Genomic DNA, 22,287 nt, shown 5'->3' with positions numbered 1-22,287 from the left:
CTAAAACAGTGTCATATTTTAAGACAAGGACTAAAAAAATATATAAAATAAATCCTCCTTTTCTGGCCTCTAAAGATTAATCTACATGCAAATAAAATTGTTGCAAATAAGTAATGTGTGATAATATAAATATATTTATATATTATATTTGTATCTATTAGCGACTAATAGAAATTATTAATAAAATACATTGAACTCCTAAATTTACTGTCTTATTGAATTTTTGCTATTATTTTTTCTTTTGCAATCCATTACATAATTTTTTTATAACGATACATTATTTTAAACTAAATGAAACCTCTATACGTGATTAGTTGATAACACTTATTTCGAAGTTGCCCGACGATTGCATTTAATGCATTTAAGAGCTTAATTTATAGCTTTCATAAATGACGTAATCGATTGAAATCTCAGAAGTTCGCATGCGGAATATATCATCAGAATATTCATGTTGGTCGATATTAATGAACGTTACCACGAAGTGACGTGCGTTAAGTGTACTCGTGCGTGTCATCCGAACATCAGCTGAATTTCAGTTCCTCTGCATTTTCGAATTCGTGACATTCTTGAGCGAGTATAAAAAATAGACAACTATCTCGATTCCGTAGCGTAATTCGAATTCGTGATATATTAAGACATAGTTTTTTCTACATGTATAACTTTTTACTATGAAAAACAAAAGTTTATATTCGCGTAAACTACGTTTCTTTTTTTCCATTAACAAATGAAGCTGATAGCGAAGTACGCAACAAAAAGATAACTACGTATAAATTAATTGAATACAGAATTAAATGTAAATAATGTTTGCTTCGTATTCTCTCACAACAAACGTTTATACATTAAGTATTGGAAAGTTTCAGTTGTTTACTGAACGAACGTGGATCTAAAATTAACTATTCTGCTCTGCAACAGAGAATTTCCTGTATTTTATATTTGAGAGAAGAGAAAGTTTCTCTCTCTCTCTCTCTCTCTCTTTCTCTTGAAAAAGGTAAACGTTTTTAAAAACACTAAAAATATGTATTAAGAGAGTTTTATATTATCAATAGAATTTAAAAATTGAGAAATGTTGCAAATAATTCCTTTCTTCCATTATTTTTAAATTTATTTCGAACTCATTGTGAATTTTAATCTTTGGATCGTATGAATAAACTTTGTTTTTATTCTTTTTACTTTTTTCTTACGATAAGCTACAATATTTAATAAGAGAGCATTTAATAAAATCTGTATATAAAGTAAAAGGAACAAATAAAATATTCAATAGAAATTTTACAGAAAGTAGAAAACAAATGAAATATTCGATAAAATTTCGACAGAAGATAAAAAACACTTGTATCCATCTATTACATATACGTATAGATACATCGGCAAAACGCCCATGGTAACCACACAATTAAACCATTGGCGAGATAATAGTGTTCGTGTGTGTAACATATGGTGGGTGTAAACGCTCGCGGGAAGAACGTAATAGGCAATCCGCACTGCAAGTCGATCCTCGCAACTCGCACCCCGAGGGCTCAAGTCTAACTGAAGAGTAGGGGTGTCTAGACACCCAATCTCTTTTCCTACTCTCTTTCCCTTCCTTCCTCCTTTCTGTCGACGGCATTTACACGTATCGTGATAGTAACTGGTCGAAGGACAACGTTCAAGAGTGAACGAGAAAGCCCTCTTTGAATACACCCGGAAAGTGTAGTCACACCGCTCGTAAAATAAAAGGGTTGAAAAGCGTTGCAAGAATGTTTGGAGCAACAACTAATCTCACTAAATGTGCATATTTTTTTTCTACTTTCCACTTTTGTCCACAAAGCTTGGCCTCTACTAAAAACGCGATGTAAATGTTTCTTTAAACACAGCGATTTTAGTTGAAAGAGTATTTAAATTTTGAAAATTTTTATAAAAGATGTGTATTATACAGTCCGTATTATTTATTTTACAATAATAATAATTATTATTATTGTAGTAAATATATAAACGTATTTTTCTTTTCGTATGACTGCAAAATGTAGTGATTATTCTGTCTATTTTAAAATTAGCGAATTTTTAAAATAAAATTTGTAGCTAATTCTTAATAAAAAGACCATAAGAAGAACAATCATTTTTTCAAACTATAAAATATCGATTTTTTTCAAGAGATACATTTTGACAGAAAAATATATATCTTTTGCATTTAAAAGTACTAAAGAGCTACTAAAGTTGTTCAAGTAGCAAATATGTATAATTTTGATTTTGAAATAATGCGACAAGCACAACAATCGCATATACAAATATTAAAGGTGTATGATGAACCTCCAAGGTCTTAATACTATCTTAAAAATCTAATGTAAATATACAATTCGAAAAAAATTTTTTATTTGAAGTCATGCGCTCAAATTTATATTCCCCTGATATCATTCCATTAGATTTCTTCTTCTGGCTGTATATCAAGGACATATAATTCTCTTCACTAAGGTGTCAAACGTGAATACCTTATATGCAACCAAATTGCGGCTGCCATTGGCATCATAACTAACGACATGCTGCAGCGCATTTAGCATGCAGTGGAATACCGGCTCGATATCCTTCGTGCCACTAAAGGTGCTCATGCGTAGGAGTTTAGTTAGTTTAGTAACATCTAAAAGTTTAATCATTTTTTATAAGAAATTTTTTTAATTCTTTCTTACAATAAAAAAAGAAATATATATGTGTATTTGTTTCTATTTTTTTTTCCATCATTTTTATGATACCGGATTCCATTGTATCTACTCTATATTTTTCCCCGTTTAGTCGATTATTCGAACGTTCTTGATATATGCTATGAGAAAATGGTATTAGAAATTCAATATTTTACATATATAATAACTATAATAATTCAGTGGTTTTCACTGTGCGGTCTACTTTTATTATTAATTCCAGACTAGATATATAAATACTCACCGGGTCAGTACTTTTCACGAAGTATAATATCGAAGAAACGCATCGTGCATGTTTTACCCAATAAACACGATCGAATGCTTCTTTTTTTTTTTACAACACAAAACCACCTCACGCGTGCTACCATAAATGTACATCATAAAACAAACGCGGGAAATAATCATATACAGCCGATACACCCGTTCTGTTCGCAATTTAGCATTTATCTTCCGCTATTGAAAACGTGCACAATTACTTGACGCTTTGAGTTGCGTCCGAGATATGTCGCAAACATGCGCTTTGTAACGCGATGGGAACAGTCGCATATATCGCATATATGCGTGTGCGACGCATATTGAAACACCAGGTGGAGAGATATCGCCACTCATCACGTAAGTAGAGATAACTGGAGCGCGATAATAAATAATATACGTTTGACCGCGATATAAACGCCATACATATTCGTGATTGCTCGTATTGATTAATTCGTTAATATTATTCAATGATTAAAATCGGAACGATAGAATCAACGGACTCTTTATAAATTCTGTGCAAACAAGTTTGCCATAGTCAAGGATGAAAAAAAAAACATGAGCTGTACTTTATCAGTTTTTGAATTCATCTTGAGATGCCTGACGGAGAAGTGTCATTATTACAGAATGTTTAAATCAACGGTTTATAACAATATTGGAATTATACTAAAAATATAAATTTGCTCAGGAAAAACCCGGGGAAATCTTCGTATTACAATGCTGGGTAAATATTTCCCTGGTTTAACCGCAGCGCAGAGGACGATGTCCTTCGGCGGCACATGTTCGGGGAATCGATTCCTCGTTTACACAGCTGCGGAAGTGACTCAAACGAACAGCGTGTGCTCAGGAAAATTATCCAAAGCAGCGGCGGACATTAGAGTCGTGCTATACACCATTCTCGACCTAATTCTCGATGCGCTGCACATCCGCAGCCCTTAAATTGTAACTGTAGGTACATATAGTGCGGAGTGGCGCATTCCGATTTTGATATGAGATAACGAACGGTCGGTCAGAAACAGGTAAGTCTAGAAAATTCTACGTGTTCGTCATTGAAGCGTGTTTCCTACGAATTATAAATTTTTCGACCAATTTTGGGTCAATTTCTTTTTTATAGAAACATAAAAGCAGCCCATTGAATTATGAACAAATAAAAAATATTGTACAGGACATTGTAAAGATTTTATAGTTTCAAAATCGGTTTAAGAATGTATATACATATATATTATACACATTGTTTATCAAAATGAAAGATTTATGATTTCGAACCAAAATGATCAAATCAATAAGTAGACATGTTTGAAAAAAAAATAATTCAGATTAAATAGAAAAAGTTTCATTTAAACTTTAAAATATATAAATATTAACTTTGTTAAACTCTCTGTTTTATATGTATATATTTATTTTTACATGGAAAACGTATAAATTTCCAATTCTATTTACTTTGGGTAGAAACTATGTACCTAATGTGGTCACTTTGAAAAACATAATTGTGTTAAAAAATGAAGATACGCGAGAATTTCTAATCAATCGTGCTTTCTGTTAACGAAAGATACTTTGCAAATAGCCAGAAAGAAGAAAATAAATAGAATAGAAAACAGACAAATATAAACTTTCACATACTACTTAAATGCATTCAGCTGTATGTTGCTATTTCCATTGTTCGAGTTTCTCTATATAACGAGTATAATGAAGCGTCTACATCTGTAATAATCGTTTTTACCAACATCGATTAGTTTAAAACTGTCTTTATTCCTCTTTAATTTTATTCCACTCATATATTCAAGCTCTTCAAATTTTCAAATACCAAGTTGACACTATTATAGGGGAAGGGAGGGTAAAGCGGAAAATATATGGCAGCACATTTGATTAAATACCTATTCCAATATCTGAACGTGCCGCGGTCGGGACCTTAAGTATGTTACGAATCGCTATCTTATCTCGTAAGATAACGATTTGTAAGGTCCCTCGGATATTTGATAGATACATGATATTTTCTGCTTTGCCCTCGCTTTCCATTTTGCCCTCCCTATACGATGTATTTAATTCTACATATTACTCGTATTATTTTATTAACATAATTATCGCGCAAGGTATTTCTGTGATGTCTCAATATTGTATTTCAATTTTCATTATTGATGATTTACAATTAACTCCCTGGATAAACGCGAATTTTTTAATAAAAAAACTTAAAGAAGTTCTAATTTTCGAAGTTTTTGGGGTCACTGAATTCGATAATATATAATATCTTCACAAAATCTAAAATTTAAATTAAAAAACAAAATAATCTGATTATCGTGAAATTTGATTTTAAGAATTTCTCTCTTGATACTACTAAATTTAAATGTTGATGAAAATGTCGAATTTCAAAAGAGTAGTACCCTCCAATGAAGGAGGATCTAGTGTCACACAGGGCTCATAATTACAGTTTAAAAGTCAGTTTGAAATCTCCTACTGTTTGCGTAGCGCTGATGAGCTTCAAATAAACTGGAAACTTGTGTAATGTTGCTATGCAATTAAAAATTCTCTAAAATCAAATTTTATGATAATCCGAATTTTTTGAAATGCTATCTATATGTTGGATTCATCATTTTGAATTTTTTATTTTGTATCTTAGATTAAAATAAAGCATTATCAAATTACCTCGTCGTCCTAGTTCCATAAAAATTAAGCGAGTAGTTCACAAAATAGAAAGAAATACTTAAACATCTACAAAAAATTAAATAAATATTGATAATATTCTATACATATCTCTTTCAGATAAAGGTAAATATACAAACATTTTTTAAATGTGAAATAATTTACGCTAAATATAATAATGTATATAAACTGCATTCCTATATTTATAATATATGAAATAATTATGAATTTATAAGCTGGGGGTTATCATTGGGTACCCCATGCGAATAATGAAGGATTAACGATACTTACTAAAGCTTCAACGTTGTTCGTGTTAAAAATGAGATATGCGAGCAAATGAAACAATATCTTTAATTAACAACCCATTGTTACAAAATTAACAGATTTCAGAACAAATATTGGCTTACTTTAATTATCGCGGCCGATCCGTACAGTATGTGTTACATTCGACAAGGGATGCCAATATTTCGCGGCGATAAACTGATAAACTCATGTCATTCCGCACAGTTCACGGAACCCACGATGGTAGCGCGCAAATAATTGCGTTATCTATTCTACTGCGCGTAATGCGCAATGAATGCCAGTGTATATCCACAACATTAACAAAATTGCTCTCACGTCCGTTCGTCGATCCATTTGAATCGCGACAGTGTGAAAATTTAACGCCTTCAACGTCCGTTCTGTAATGGATTTTCCACTTTTCGCTCATTAAAATTAGATATTTAAAAGCGAAACTCGAGCTGACGGTATATATATCAACTTAAGCATATCAATATCACTTGCATTATTGGACAGTGTCAACCTCTTGCGATTATTCACTTGGAGATTCTATGTTCAATTCGTCGTATTTTAACTACGTTTTTCATCATCTGTTTACGAATGATAGATAAAATAATAATGACTGTTACCTCTTGAACCTTCCGATGGACGACAATTTTGTGCCACTGACGATCGTCGAATCTCAACTTGACCGGCTTGATGTGCAGATCCAATCTTCCTTTGGCTAGGCTCATACTGACTGCGGCGCCTCCGTCTCTCAACGATATAGTAAGATAATCATCGCCCTCTCCTGTAATTAAAAACGAGAGTAATGAAGTCGTGGCGAGTGTCGTGAGCGCGAGCGCTTGGTATACATTTGCACGGCAAATAAATCCTTATCCCGTCTTTGCAAATAATACCGCTGAATTAATTGTGACATTGGCTGACGCGAGATTGTCGAAAACGGAAAATGCTCGCAACCATCACGAACGTTTTTTAGTTGCTGTCTGTATTGACGTGACCGGGAACATTACCGTCCATTGAACGCAATCCCTTTTGACGCGTTAACGTCGCACGCATCGCCTGAAAAAAAAGATCGACAGCAACGTACGCAAATTTCGACGCAACTTTTTAATCCCCGCGGCGACATCGGTCCATCAGGTTCCCTGGCTCATTCCATTTTTCGTCGAGCTCGCCCGCCGGATTATAGCACGATGCGACGCGTATAAATCGATTACGACCGCTTAACCATTAGTTTCGTGCTACTTCCGGGCGACCAGTTAAAACGTCCGGTGATCGTCGTTAATAATTATCCTATGTTAAATTCGCCGGGAAATCCCCGTGGATTACGTTATACTTGTAACGAGTTGGAGGATCAAAATGATTTTGCTGATGGAACTACGATTTTTGTGATTAAAAGTTAGACGCGATTAGTATTCTTGTACAGATACTTTTTATACCAGGTACGACTTAAAATATGCTTACAAGGAAACTTAAGTATATTACCCTCTGATTTTTACGAGCTTTTAATATGTTATTTTGTAAATGAGAATAAGAAATACATATACTTTATGTACGTCCTATTGCACTTTTAAGGAGTGAAACACTTCTTACTGTTAGAAGAAAATTCGTTTTTTTCTTTCAGAATATCGTTGAAATTACAAGAAAATATTTTAAAAGTTGAAAGGTTTCAAAATTTTTTAAAAATAATTTAAAAATTTTGTATAAATACGAAATTTTTTATTTATAAAAAGTTTTTAAGCTCTTAGAAATATTCAATTTTTCAAGCTCATCAAAATCGGAGAAAATAAAGATATGATTACAGATACGGAGGATTATACTATTAAAATGTATATCTACCTGTAATTAAACGCAGTGAAAATGATTGTTTTTTTTTTAAAAGAAAATCGAAATTAAAAAGAGCGAAAATTGATTTTTTTTTATCAAAAATGAAAAAGTTGTCAAATAAATAGTTTGTGAAAATCCCTGTTATTAAACAGTCACTTAATAAACTTCTATGAATATAGTGTTTTACTTTTTCCAATTTGTTGCATTTAATTAAATTAACAGAATTTGCAGAGAAAAGGTTCAATAAGTTTCCGAGTATTTTTTTTTAATTTACGATTATTTTTCTCGATGCGTGTAATAAGAACATAAATACGTATGTAAGAGGAGTTAATACGCTACAGAACAGAAATTATAATTTACGTCAGTAGATTTTACAAGTAGATTAAGGCCCAACGGGAGGGACGCAAACGGATATGGCGTTACACTCGTGAATCTCGCAAACGCCACCGTTGGTTATTGCCGCAGTCGCTTTAAAATCGGGCCGCGACCGCATACTAATTATCTCACGGGCAGTCCGGGGACTCGAGCGTATAAAAGATGCAGACAGTACTTCGGGCTTAATTGCTGCCGGCGCGACGCATTAGTATGCGCCTAAGTGCATTACGCGCGTTACGTATCGCGCTTTTATTCGCGTAATACCACCATCGCTGGCGCGATGCACATCGCGGATCGCTATCGGACAACAAACATGATAACACACGTTACGCGCTGCAAAGATAGTGCCCTGCGAGGTGGATTGTACACAGCGAGAAATTAGCGAGAATTTCTACGCGCTTCCGTTATGGTTACACCCCTGCATTAAAAAAAAAAAAACATTCGAAATTTTAATAGATCATTTGTTTGAATAATACCAATAATAAATAGTTATTATACATGATGATATATTGATTTGGTACGAGAATCATTATTTTGATTTAACGTACATTCTTTTTATCGATTAAATAATCATTTAATGTAAGAAAATGTTTGGTTGGCACTCTATTCAAATAAATATTATATTTATTAAAATTTAGTATATTTTTTTTCGTATGGTCGAAATTTCTATGAATGATCCATTTCTTCCAACTCCGCTCATACGCCATTGAATATTTAATTATTAAAAAGCAAACGAATTTTTTAGAATCAAAAATAACAGTCGTTGATCGCCAGTACATTCACAAACACATGCACGAGCAAATTGTTATTTATTGTTCGCTCGTTATTGGAATGTACTTTACCTAATTATCCCCTGGACGCGAATTATCCGCCCAAATCCCGTTACATTCGAGAAATATCTTTGTGTAATTGTGTTACAGATAGTTACTCGAAAACAAACGAAACCATTTCCGATGTGAATTTAACACACCGCGACTCGGCACGTGAACAAACCAAGTATAGAAGTCGACAGCGCGAGTAGTAAAAGACGAAAATGGTCAGACACGTTCCGGCGAAATTCTCAAAGGAGATTGTTACGTTTACCGCTCTCGCTCTCTCTCTCTCTCTCTCTCTCTCTCTCTCTTTTCGCGAGGGAATTCCCGCGATAAGATACCGCGATTTGAAAGAATAGAAGTTGCGTGGCGTGACGATTATTATGCCCCCCGGAAATACGTGCAATTCAAATGCGCGGCGAGTGCGCGGTTGTATTATAGCTTATCTCAGGAACAAATGAGCAGCCTGGTGTGAGCGCGCTGCGGAGATGCGAGAGGAAGAAACGATTGCTACGTATGCATCTTGTGTGTCGTACGTGTAGTGGATGTATGCGAATGCGGATGTGTGAGAGAGCGGTAAGTGTATGTGGTACGGCATTGCGGCTCCGGTATATAGGTTTCGAGTTGCTGTAACCGGAGCGGAGGTGCAAACTCCTCCTTTTACTGCGGATGGTGCAGTCTTGCCATCTTGGGGCTGCGCTGATTCTACCGTTCATTACGTAAGTATACTATAAACTGGAGGTTCACGTGCATCCGGGGGGAAGCCATAATATGCCAGATGAAACGATGGGGTATGATATAAAGGCACAGTAAATTAGAAATCTGACCAAAATGCAAGCGAGTAAGAAACAAACTTTTTCTTTATCTCACAACTTGAGCTACCTTTTCTCCGAACCTCTGATTATTTATTCAGACAACTTGATTAAATTTAAGTTGTATGTATTTTTACAACTTTGTATTTTAAATTCCAAACTAAAATTCTGTTAAAGTTTTAAAATTAATGTTGGAGAACACACATACACACACATCGTGATTTATTTTACTAATCTAAAACTTTTACTTTGCAAACATCTCTCCAAACTTAAACACTTGAAATTATTAGTAAGATCGAATTATTGATGTTTTAAAAACAATTATAACTGACTAAAATTATAGAACAGAGTCTAAATAGTTTTATTATAAATGTTGAAACTAAACATAAAATTAGAAATTTTATTATACTGATATTATATAAAGTAGATTTGTAGGTTACAGATATGCAAATAAAGTAATTTGATGATATTCTCGAATAATAATATATACATACTGCGTTCACTAATCTACGAAAATTCTAAACAAAATGATTTTGAAGTCAAAGTTCATATAGATCGTATAAGATTTAATGTGATACCGTCTTAAAGTAAAAGAAAGAAAGAAAAGATAATAAAAGAACGATGTTAAATAGAAAGAGAAAGGAAAAAAGAAAGACAAAATATCTTTAGTTGGCTGTACGTCCGAACCACTAAAACATTCTAATTGGCTATAATGTCGCCACGAGAAAAGGAGAGCAATCTAAAGATTTAATATGCAACCATTGTCCAAGATGGTTCTATTGTCTATCTGCATTCTCTCAAAGGATATCCGGTCATTCGTAAGTTACTCGATTAAATGTCACTCCATTATTGATCTTCCCAAATTGTTTTCAATTAATTGCACGCCTTAATGATTATTAATTGTATCCAGAAAATTTATAATACAACAATTTTATATACTTTAAAATCGATACTTTCAATCATTAGTTTTACACTTTTGATTTTGTAACCCGTATAATTATCCATCAGTTATACGAACTGCGAACATTTTCAATTATTAAAAATCTATTTTCTTAATTGCCCGCAAACACATTCGAAAGTGGAACAATTCGCAAGTGGAAATAAAATCGCCACTTAAAGGGAAGTTATTATAATTGACAAAGAAAGTCGTTCGCCATGAACACAGGAAGTACTTACCGGAATAAAATAGAAGTCCATTTGCTGCTCTCGTTTTGAACTGAAGGCTTATGGATTCTTGTGTACTGAGTACTGGTTCCGCTTTGCTCAAATCTATCGTGAGATACTCAGTCCCTCTGAAGGATGCTTCCGAGGGAGCTTTGTCTGGAACAAAAAAGCCAGTAGTTTATAAATCGGCCAATCCACTACAATAGTTTTCGTTAGAGACTCGCTTAGCAAATTATCGGTATAAGTTAAAAAAAATGAAAAGCTTCTTTCTCATTTATTGGAATCCCTTCTCCAATTTTCTCTTTCGAACGAAAAAAGTAAATTATTAACTATTTATACAATATATGCGATTAATATTTTCAATTTTGATGAAAATAATACAAAAAATGTAAACACACATAATCAACTATTAGACAAATATTAGTTTAACGACTAGTTTATTAACCGCGAAAACAAATATGATTATTATTTAATTACATTTGTACTTTTAAAGCTATTTCTTTCAACAAATAGACCAAAGGAATAACATTTTTGTATCTTTCTGAGATTGTGGTAAATGATGAGATTTCTCAGTCTTCTCTCGTAAGTTTGCGAATCACAGTAATAAGCGCCAAGAATCCCAACCCATCATCTTGGAAGCGACGCGGCCTCTCGAGAAAAATCGACGCCGACGGATTTATCGTGGCAATTCGTTTCTACCGCAGTTGAGCGAGCTGAAAGAGATACGAAGTGGTGGATATATAGTACAGGCAGCTCTTCCTTACGCGGATTCGCCGGATGATTTGCGGCGGTAATGAACATTTCAATCGGTGCATTCGACCCCGCGGCGCGATTTGGCGACGTGCCAGTGCCATTAAACCCATCTTACGGTCTTTTTGCGCGACCGCGCTTACCTTTGTTTCGTCGCGATAACAATGAAAGATGGAAAATAACGGGAAACGCGTCCGCGACCGCTCTCTCTCTCTCTCTCTCTCTCTCTCTCTCTCTCACGGGCGGAATCTCAAAATCCGATTAAATGTTCCCGCCGAATCGAATAAAGAGCATCGGGATTTGTTTGTAGGACTGTGAATGATAAGAGAATCCGAAACAAGCCGATCTTGACACTTAACAAAAGAGGAGGCTGAAAGAAGGTAGAATTTAAATGCGCGTAAAGTGAAAAAAAAACATATTCATTCAATTTCTAGCCATTTACGGACCTTCTCCAATTTATTTAATACCATTATAATATACTACAAGAATAACATGTTAAGTAAACAGTACGGTAAGCGAAGAAGGCCATATTCGGTTAAAGTGGGTTATTTTTGTGTAAATTTTTAGTTTTATATTAAAATTGTTTTATATATTTTATTAATATAAACGAACTATTTACTGATATTGTATTTTATAATATTATTGTTTTTTCGATAATATACGCATTTAATAGAAATTTATCAAAAAGTCCGTTATATGATTATGTTTGATCGAAGAGAAAACACAATAGCGCCGCGTGTTTCTTTCGGATTGTCCTATAGGGATACAACGGGTGCTGAAGCAGCCGTTGAGCTTACTTGGTCATTGTCTTCTGCGGGCGTACAGCGGTAGTTTAGCGGCAAGATTTATGGTAAGGGAGGAACGCGAGCGATTGATCGCGAGAGTGCGCCAGGTGCAGAATTACGCGGCACCCATTGCTGACTTCCTAATGAATGGCTGGCGATTAATACGGATTAGTAGAGGCGCGTGTATCGGCTACGCTAAGGCGCACTTAGCCACGATTTATGCGCGACTTTGTCAACGTATTCTTCGATGCGCGACAAAAGACGTGGAACAAGAAAGTGTTAGTAGAGGAATAAGAGGTCGGGAAACTTTTCGATTAGCAGAATAATATTTTAAGTATGTGAAATATCAGCTTTATACAATACAATACAAGAATTAAAGTTCTATATAATTCCTCATAAATTCAAAATCAATTTTCAGTCAACACAAATTAAAAGTAACATAACATCGACGTTATATTTTGCACTCAACAATATATAAATGTAATAGAACACATGTTACATAACAATTACATTGTTGAATGTGTAACTGTAACATTAATGTTACATTATTTTTAGTAGATATCGATTGAGTTTTTTTTCTTGACCAAAGTCTATAAATATCAATGCTTTTATCGTTATAAAAACGTCGAAAAATAAAGATATTTTTTACAAGGTCATTTAAAAAATTTTCTAGTTCGATGTTCTCGAAAGCAGAGAATGTGTGCCAAGCGCAAAGTAGCACAGCCCGTGAAAGATAATTACCATAAAACGTATAGCATCCCGCGTGCGCATATTATCCTGCTTAGATAATTACGCGATATCCAGCAGATTGGTGTTGCCGGGGTTGGTTTTGCTCCATTGGGAATCATTTGGCACTCCGTGGCGTCTCAACTAAATCGATCGGTCGATTTCGCAGTATTCGCACATATAACGCGAACACCGGATAATTAACATCAGCCGCGCGTAATTACTTTGCGAGTTAAGCATCCGCCGGATCTTTCCAAGAATTAAATTTCCCGAGGTGAAACAAGGAGTACGAGGCAATTCGACATAGAATAGAAAATTATTCTAACCGTATATATGGTATGTGACTTGCTACTTTTTATCAATAAAAATACAAGGAAATTTTGTATATTACTGTTATCTGATCATATCAAATCTAATCTGGTAACTCAAAGAGGCCAATCTGTATGAATGATATCCATACAGCACAGAACTTTTCAACAACACTACGATGTTCCAGCAATCTTACGGTATAAGCAAGCATGATGCTGCAAGCTTCTGTGCTGTATGTGCGCGGGGATCGGTTTATTACATCATAAAATTAAATCTACAAGTTATTTACTAGATTTGTTTTCTCTCGTTCATCAAGTATTAAATCACATTTAATATCGGGAAAAGAGAAAGAAAGATGGAGATTTTTTTTCCAATCAATAAAAATCTGTCTTGAAAATGAAAAAAATAAACAGAACGAGAAAAGTAGAAGGGAAAATATATTTCTAATGTCTAATGGCTTACGTCGTTGGTAGAAATATCAATATCTGAAGAGAGAAAGAATATCTCTTCTTTTGCTCTTCTTTACTCGATAACATTGACGAAGAAAAATAACCGGGAAAATACCGATATCAGGCAATGTGCGTTACAAGCGGTGTTACGTAATGATCGCAACGTTGTTATTTGTTAGACGTCTATAATTATATTTACAAATATTACAAAATTTTTATACTCTTACTTTTAATTTTATAGGTATATTAAAGCAATAATTGGCCAATAATCTCTATTTAAGAAGAGAGTATGAATTATTTAGAAATAACTCTTTTTCACATGTGTGTAATTCTTGCATGTGTGCTTAATGACATCAATTATTTATAATGCTATCCTTTTGTTTTCATTAGTTATAATTTATCAATTATATTTATAATTAAATTATTTTATTTATAATTTAGTTTTTCTCATAATTTTATTATCGCTTAATAGTTGCACTCAACTTAAAATTAAAAGAATTAAAAATTTTTTATTTTTATTAAGTATATTAAATAATTGGGGGGGAACACAACTTACGTAGTATATAAAATTCACTCTTTAACATATCTTATATATGATCGCACTAATAACAGCGAATAGCTCTCATTAGCCTTTATATTCTTGTTATTTGAAACTTTCGAGAGTCTTCTTTAATTGATTTGTTGTATATTAAATAATATTTGACAGTGCGTCGGAAGGTTACAATCTTTATCAAAATACAAAAGGCGAACATTATATTAATTAAATGTAACATTTGACCAGCGTCTATAAGGGAAACCGTCTGTTTTTCTTGAGCAGCAGTAAAGCTCATTTGTTTAGCTTGAATTTCAGGAAACTTGCTGGTCGGAGTAAAATAAACCGTATCGAAGCTTAAGCTCAAGGTAGTAGATGCGGAAGTATATGCAGGTTTAATAAATCTTAACGGCTCACGCGGATAAAAGCGTGCTAAGGACGTCGTCCGATTTATTTAGTTCCTGCACTTTCGAATCTTTCTACGTCGGTATTCTCTCTGCATTTAAAGGATTGCCAAGTTAATCCTTGCAAACAGTTTGTTGCACGAGAAACGCCTTCAGCGAAAGTAATTTGCAATCCTTCGCCACAACGTAAATGCATATTAAAATATAAAATATTTAATGAACAAAGAGAGAGAGAGAGAGAGAGAGAGGGAGAGGGAAGATAGGAAGGAAGAGCAATTTCACGTAAATATATAATAAGATTAAAGAAGTTAACTGTCAATAATTTTATCAAAACGTTGTTGAAACTATTATATAATGATAAACTTTGGAATATATGTATAATTTCTTTATGTAGAACCATACAAATTTATCAAGATTGACGAAATATTAAGTCAATATTATTTTTAATGGCACATTTCACACATTAATTTAATGTTTTTGTTGAACATACAAATTAAAATGCAATTTAATCTCGTTAAAAAATTATAAATTTGATAAAGATTCTTTACATAATGTAAACACAGTATATATCGTAATCAGTGTAAAAATAAGAATAAATTAATTTACGTATTTATGATGTTATTTATTATAAATTTTATTCTTTATACATTTTTTACTCAATTTTATATTTTGTAATGTTCTTTTTTTTTCAGAACTTGCATTAATAAACACACTTGTTTACTGGCAGTTTAATTATAGTCAGAGAACGGTTCGCTTTCGCTCTTACAACTCACATAGAAATTTAACTCGCATCGTAAACATAACCGTAGAACTCGGCTTTCTGTGTTTCTGACTGCAGGGAATATTGTAACCCACGGAAATCCCCTAAAACAATAAAGCCTTTTACTATCGCCATTGAAAACAAAGTTTCTCGGTATTAAAGCCGAAACCAGGAAAAGTATCTGCCTTTTCTACCTTTTTGAATACTGCGAGTGCAACATGTTGAGAAAATTGGACGACACTTTGATAGCTACGAATATAACGCGAGATCAACAATCATTTATTTTTATGGTATTTGCAAGTCGAGATGTTTTGGATGTACGTAATATCGTAAATTGTGCCGTGTACCAACATAAAACTAACATTTACAGAGTTTTTCATCACTTTTCCATCTCTCTTTCCGGCAAAAGTACATTAGTACTATCTACAATGCAAAACACTTTGGTTAATCGACAATATTTCCTGCTATACATGCAGTATTACGTTAGTTACACCACGTAATTGCATTAATATTAACTACGAGAAATTTTCATAGAGACTGATTCTTCCCTTAACTTTCTTAAATCAGTAAAACGAGGGAAGAGAGCTGTTTGAAATTCATGGGCAAGTGGTCGGTCATCGGTGTGGTGTCTTTCGTAGTCGTGTCAAAGGGCCGAAGAGAGAATCTCGCGGCGGCATTTTCCAACGGTATCCACCTCATGAACTGGTTCAAGCTATCGTATTAGCATGTATATTGCATCACGTCGACGCGACACATGATGACATCGCTCACCGGAAACTACCAAGGTGGTACGAGCCGTCGTTTTACCATCGCACGCTCCGTTGCGGCCTGCGCGCTCCGGGATCCTTAATCCACGGCTATCCCTAGCCAGACTTCAACTCCGTTTGAGAAAGGGATATCATCGTCTCGCCGCGAAATTTTGCGCGTGGAGACGTATGTTCTAAGCCCCTGAGCGAGAAATATGAAAATTACATCCCAAGTGCATCGGTCTGAATACTACATCGCGTTTTAATCCCGTAAGAATTTCGCAAAATGTTTCACACCGCAAACTGTGCAGGTTGTCTCGTAAGTTAAAAAAAAAACACTGAATTTGTTCATCCTGTTCAAAAGTTTTTAACAGCCGCATTATTGTAGTTAAAGAAAAATGAAAAGGGAAAAAAATAGAAATTGGAATCTCAACATATTTATTACAATCAAAATATCGTTTTCTAACAATTTTAGGCAATATGCATTTTTCTATCAAGTATTTATACCTAAACAGCATAGAAAGTTCGAAAAAAATAACTCTTTTTCCCTGAATTCTATTTCTGCATGATTCGAAAATATTCTTAAGAATTCCGCAAGGTTTCATTTCACATTTATGTTATCAATGTCACCAATTCTAAATTCTTTTTCAGTTAGAAAAAGAAATCTTTTTATAGTTGTCGTGATAAGAATTCGCAATGAAATTGAAATAGCTTTCGGGTATTCCAGTAAACACAAACACATAACTTTCAGGAGTATTAGATCTCTAAACGAACTTTTTTACATAGAAACGTCTTCAAAAAATCATTTCATTAAAACAAGAGAAAAATGTCATAATGCTATATCTTTTATTCTATTCTGTTCAATCTATACTGATGTTTATCGTTTGTTTGCTTATAAGAAATAGAACTTCGTCGCCGTGATGTTGCGTATTGCTGTCGAATGAGCAATTCTCTTTGAACTTGTTCCAAACACCTAGGTTATTAATTCGTAAAAAAACGTAAAAAAGTAAATTCCTTTTTTTTAAATTTATAACAATCATCCATACTACGTGGATATTTAGAAACATTCACTCTACATACTACTCTATCTCTAATATTTATAACAAAAATTCCAAAATTGTATGCAATAATGTGTACAACTTGTGAAATAAATTTCACGGATCCTCTTTACAAAGAGAGCAACATATTAAGAAGAAAGTTTTCTGAAATAAAAACTTTGAAGGACTTTTTTCCTCCATAACGATGGTGGAAACTTCATATCTCGAATCCGCGGTTGCGCCCGCGATGGGGCTAAAATAAAGCCACGTCGTCGAGACAAAGTGCGAGAATAAGTTATTAGGACAAGGCGACGCGACGCGGCGGAACACCAATTCCACGCATGAGCGCGTGACGAGAGGCGTCGCGCTACACATTCGTCGGCACAGAGAACGCGAAATTACCAGTCGTCGTGGGTACCTTGGCGCGCGAATCCGGACAATTGTGCGGCCAAGCTTTTAGCAGTTCCAGTTACAGAGCGAGTTCTGCGAGTGGCGGAACTCCCTCGGTCCGTTCCCGGCGCATTCGTTATGACCACGAGAGAGAACGGCTGCAGGGAACTCTCTTGCATAACAGACAAGCGACCAAAGACTTTCAAGGCTCGATCCCGCGAGGGTTGCAGCCGAATCGAAATCCTGAGCTCGTCCGCAAGAACGCTCCGAAGACAACTTCCAGCACGTGACACGAATCCAAGACTCGCGAGACTCAATATTTGTCGCGCTTTCCTTATGAAATCAAACTAATTTTTAACGGAATTTTCTCTCGCAAAAGTCAAAACCTCTCCTATAATATTACACAGAGAGTTCTTGTCGCTACTTTAAAACCGCCATGAGCGACGCGCGCTACAAACAGCGATCAAATATTACGTATCTATATATACGCAACAGTCAATAAAGTGTAAATTCATGTAAACACGAATTTAGCCAGCTGCGCAAATGTTGAAGCGCACGCTTCCCTATATCCTTCGGCAATTAATGAGTAATTAAATCAAAGCACCAGATTCTCCGTCTAAAACAACTGATTAGCGCGAGATGATCTTCCCATCCCTGATTAAATCGAAAATATCTTCAGAAATTGCCATAAAACGTATAGACGTTGCAATTTTCATCTATTCGCACGACTCTCATCGATGTACATAGATCGTATTTTTCATGCCTCAATAAAGTACAATTTTCGTTGTGACTTATCGCCTTTTACAGTCTGCTAGAACACTCCGGCAATATCTCATATATGTACGCGAGCACGACGATAGTAAAGAGTATAAGCAGCCAATAAAGGTAAACAAGCCCCATGATACGTTACGGGTGGCTGGTCATTTTCACGTCGAGAAGCTTTCTCAAGGGAGGGAAAATAGTTGAATCTAGACGTCTCTCTGGATATAAAATTACGTAAGTGTCCCGGCCACTCCCGCGATCGAAGGCCATCTATCGAATGATGCTCGTCACCGGCCGCGTGATGGAATATCACAAAAGCTTCCACGAAGCGGAAGTGTTAGACTGATTTATACCGCGCGAGCCTATAATACTCCTATGCGACAAAGATCTCTCCTTTGGGTGTAGCACGAAATTTGCGCATGCGGCACGTACCCTCAAGCAAGTCGTCTAACTTTTTCGAGACTTGACAGATTTTTTTAATTTCGAATTTTTCTTATAAAATTCAACATCGAAGAAGTTAAACATAAAATTGATTGCGGATAGAACACATCAAAAATATTTTCGATATCACAAGAGACCTCAGCAAACAAGCTGACGGTACTTGTCGTCATCTTGGCGTCAAAATGATGGCAAATAACGCCTTGTTTGCTAGAAAATATGTAAGGATATTGCAGAATAAAATATTTTTCATGGATTTTTTCATCAATTTAAAGTCTAATTTTTCTTACAAAAAGTGTGTGTCAAATAATTTCACTTTATAAAATAAATGTTATTTTTAAAACATCATAAATATAATTTCTATTATATAATATATGATAATATATTGTAGTATATTAATTTTTATTTTTGTACTTCTCTCTCTTTCCAAAATTTTTTAAAAGTAAATGAAATGTAAATATTTTATTTTACATAATTGGAGAAAAGAGAAGCGAAATACGGCAAATTATAAATTGTTTCTTTATATTAAGTTATTTCCAAGTCTATCACGAAATCGAAATGTTCCAATGATATGCGGGTTGTGCAGTATTGCGGCCGTTATCTATTTAATAAATTTTTGCAGCGCGATAAAAGCGATATTAACGCTGTCGTTCGATCTCATGCTCGACGTTGTCGTCGTCCTTGCGGGATTAGCCGAGTAATCTCTCGAAGAGCCTCGAGGAGTAACGAGATCCCTCGGGAAACGACACAGACTTTTTCTCATCTCAGGAGTAGTGCATCCTGTGATGCCACCTCGCTGAAATTCGTTGTTCTCTTTTCTGCACGTGAGACGCTTACATTTCCAAGAAGCGAAGCGTCGGAATAAAGCGTCGCTCGTTTTCGGAACATAAGTGTGCGAGAAGAGTGAAAACTTCGCGCAAAATTGTTGTCATGAAATACCGTAAACAGTTTCGTTTAATGAAATTGGCAACAAGAAACGACAATTGTCGTTAATCAACGAGCGGCAAAATAATTCAGTACGAATTGTTTACCGTTACGAAAAAAAGAATCGAAAAAAGTAATAGAAAGCAAATAAAGGTGCGAATAAATGTTTTAGTCAAAATTGAAAAACCGATTTACAATATAAAAATATTTCGATGTATATTTCATATTATATTTTCAGCGTGTCGCACGCGTGGTAACATTTAGAAGAATTTATAGACATTTTTAAATATAAAAATATGCAACAAATAAACTTTTCATATAACATTTTTCAACAATTGTAGCGAATACCATAAATCATTTTAACAGAATTTTAAATAAAAAATCATATTATATGCGTGTCCTATTAACTTTTATACATTGTATTATAAATAAAGTACAAAAATCTTGTCTCCTTTCTCTCTCTCTCTCTCTCAGCTTGGTCGAAGTAAATAAATTTCAGACAATATTGATATGTAACTGAGCTATCTGTTTCATATAAATAAACTTATTGTTTCAAAATGATTTTCATTAGTTATACATACATACAGATTATTGATGCATAATAGGAATTGTATGGTGCCTTTTATTTAATATCAATATCTATTAATTCTCATGTGTGATGCTTTACAACTTTTGAACAATTTTAAAATATTAATAATCGTAAAATAATTTGTAATTTTTTTTATTTGATTTTTAATGCTTTTATTAAGAGAAAATTATTTCAATAATCGATAAGGATTATGATTCCATTTATTGAATGCGAATGAATTATCGAATGTTCCATATATAGTCTGCTACTCGATACGTATACTATACATTGTGCATGCACGCGTAATACAATGCTGAAAATTCGGTCAGATACATGCACGGCCGTTAATTATCGCAACTCTTTAATAATTTCGCTTACTACGTGCCTCGTATCATTGAATGCCGGAGTTTTCTCGTTGGACGGTCGTCCGTTCCATAAATATGGATTACTTATCGCGCGGCAGTTATTGCAAGCAGCTCGTTTATAGCCAGAAGTGAGAGCCGAACGACCCTCTTCGCAGCATCTCTTTGTATCGCTGCAGCGGAAAATTGCAATCGTCAGGCTGTACGTGTAAAACTGGCCTAAGCCCCCAAAATTTAATAAAACCGTTTTTCTCCCTGACCTCAAACGCCTCCATTCTGTGACCCAGTTCATGTGACAGGCGCAAAGTGGCCTAAGCTGCGAAATGTAATAAAAAAGTCTAGTCTAACAATAAGCTAAAACTCTCGTCTGTTTGGAAAAAGATGGACGAATCTTTTATACCGAAAGAAATGCTCATCACAAATTAAGCTGATAAACGAACAAGAAAGTACGAGAACTTCGTTTATATTTTAATATAAAGCGTGTTTCAGACTTGCTGGACGAACCATCTTTCATTTGAATTCTTTGACTTAATAAGTCGCATTTTTTTCTGCCGAAGAAAGGCATTATTTGAATTTAAAATGAGTTTTCGATTTAATTAAATATCTCTATATTCAATTCTCAAATTACAAATCTGTTTAAGAATAAAATTAATTTAAAATTTAATAGAAAATGAGATTTTATTATTTGTTTGGAGTTGTTCTTCAAAGCTTGATTATACTGGAGTCTTTCGTTTTTAACTAAAAAGCTATGATCGCCTCAATCATTTTTTTAATCATTAATATTTTTGAGTCCTTTTTAAATAAAAAAATATGCTTTCAGCAATATAATTATTACCCATTTTGAATATTTAACAAATATTAGTTTTCCATCGATAATATAAAATTTTACTTCTTCTATTAGCAATCTGAGTCTTTGAGATTCGATGCACATTTTATTATTATTATTGCAAATTGTACAGAAATCCAAAAAAATTCTTCCATACTTGTGAAAAATAATTAAAATACAATTCAAATATCGGATTGCATTTTATTTATTTTTCACACACTTAAATTTATCTGCGAATTTACAAATATCAACTATGTTTTTAAAGTCCAACTTGACGAAGGACCAACAGTTACTCGATTGATCTTTCGTATATTAAGTGATGCTATAAAAATGGTACAAATTTAAACGTTTATCAGATATACTAATGATACATTTTTTATACTATATTTTACGTATAATGCACGTTTAATATAACACCATCGTGTGTTTAACAATCATTTTCGAAACTATCCAAACAGCGTGCGATTATAGCTCAGCGTTAGCGTGTTAGGTTACCACCTCAAAGGTCTTAGGTTCGAATCCCATCGATATCCATATGCGTTTTCAAAAATTATAAAATATCTTATATGTACTTGTAATTCATAAATTGTATATAGAACTATTATATATTAATTCTATAAGTCTACATAAAAATAATTTAAAAAAAACAAATTTTATTTAAAAATTAAAAAAAAATTTTTTTTATTCGATTAGAG

The 22,287-nt window shown here is 34.0% G+C and overlaps 1 protein-coding gene across 1 annotated transcript in view; it reads right to left on the bottom strand.

The window, feature by feature from the left end:
- The window catches only part of Nrx-1 (neurexin 1), a 246,604-nt gene that overhangs the window by 106,699 nt on the left and 117,618 nt on the right, over nucleotides 1-22,287 (bottom strand). Inside the window, exons 4-5 of the mRNA XM_018543777.1 lie at nucleotides 10,837-10,980; nucleotides 6,464-6,624 (exon numbers count right to left, since the gene is read on the bottom strand). Coding sequence (XP_018399279.1) covers nucleotides 6,464-6,624; nucleotides 10,837-10,980 — 305 coding nt within the window. The remainder of the gene's footprint in view (nucleotides 1-6,463; nucleotides 6,625-10,836; nucleotides 10,981-22,287) is intronic.

The sequence above is a fragment of the Cyphomyrmex costatus genome, unplaced genomic scaffold (assembly GCF_001594065.2).
Source record: "Cyphomyrmex costatus isolate MS0001 unplaced genomic scaffold, Ccosl1.0 scaffold398, whole genome shotgun sequence".
NCBI lineage: Eukaryota > Metazoa > Arthropoda > Insecta > Hymenoptera > Formicidae > Cyphomyrmex > Cyphomyrmex costatus.
This window is presented reverse-complemented; position numbering and strand designations above follow the sequence as displayed.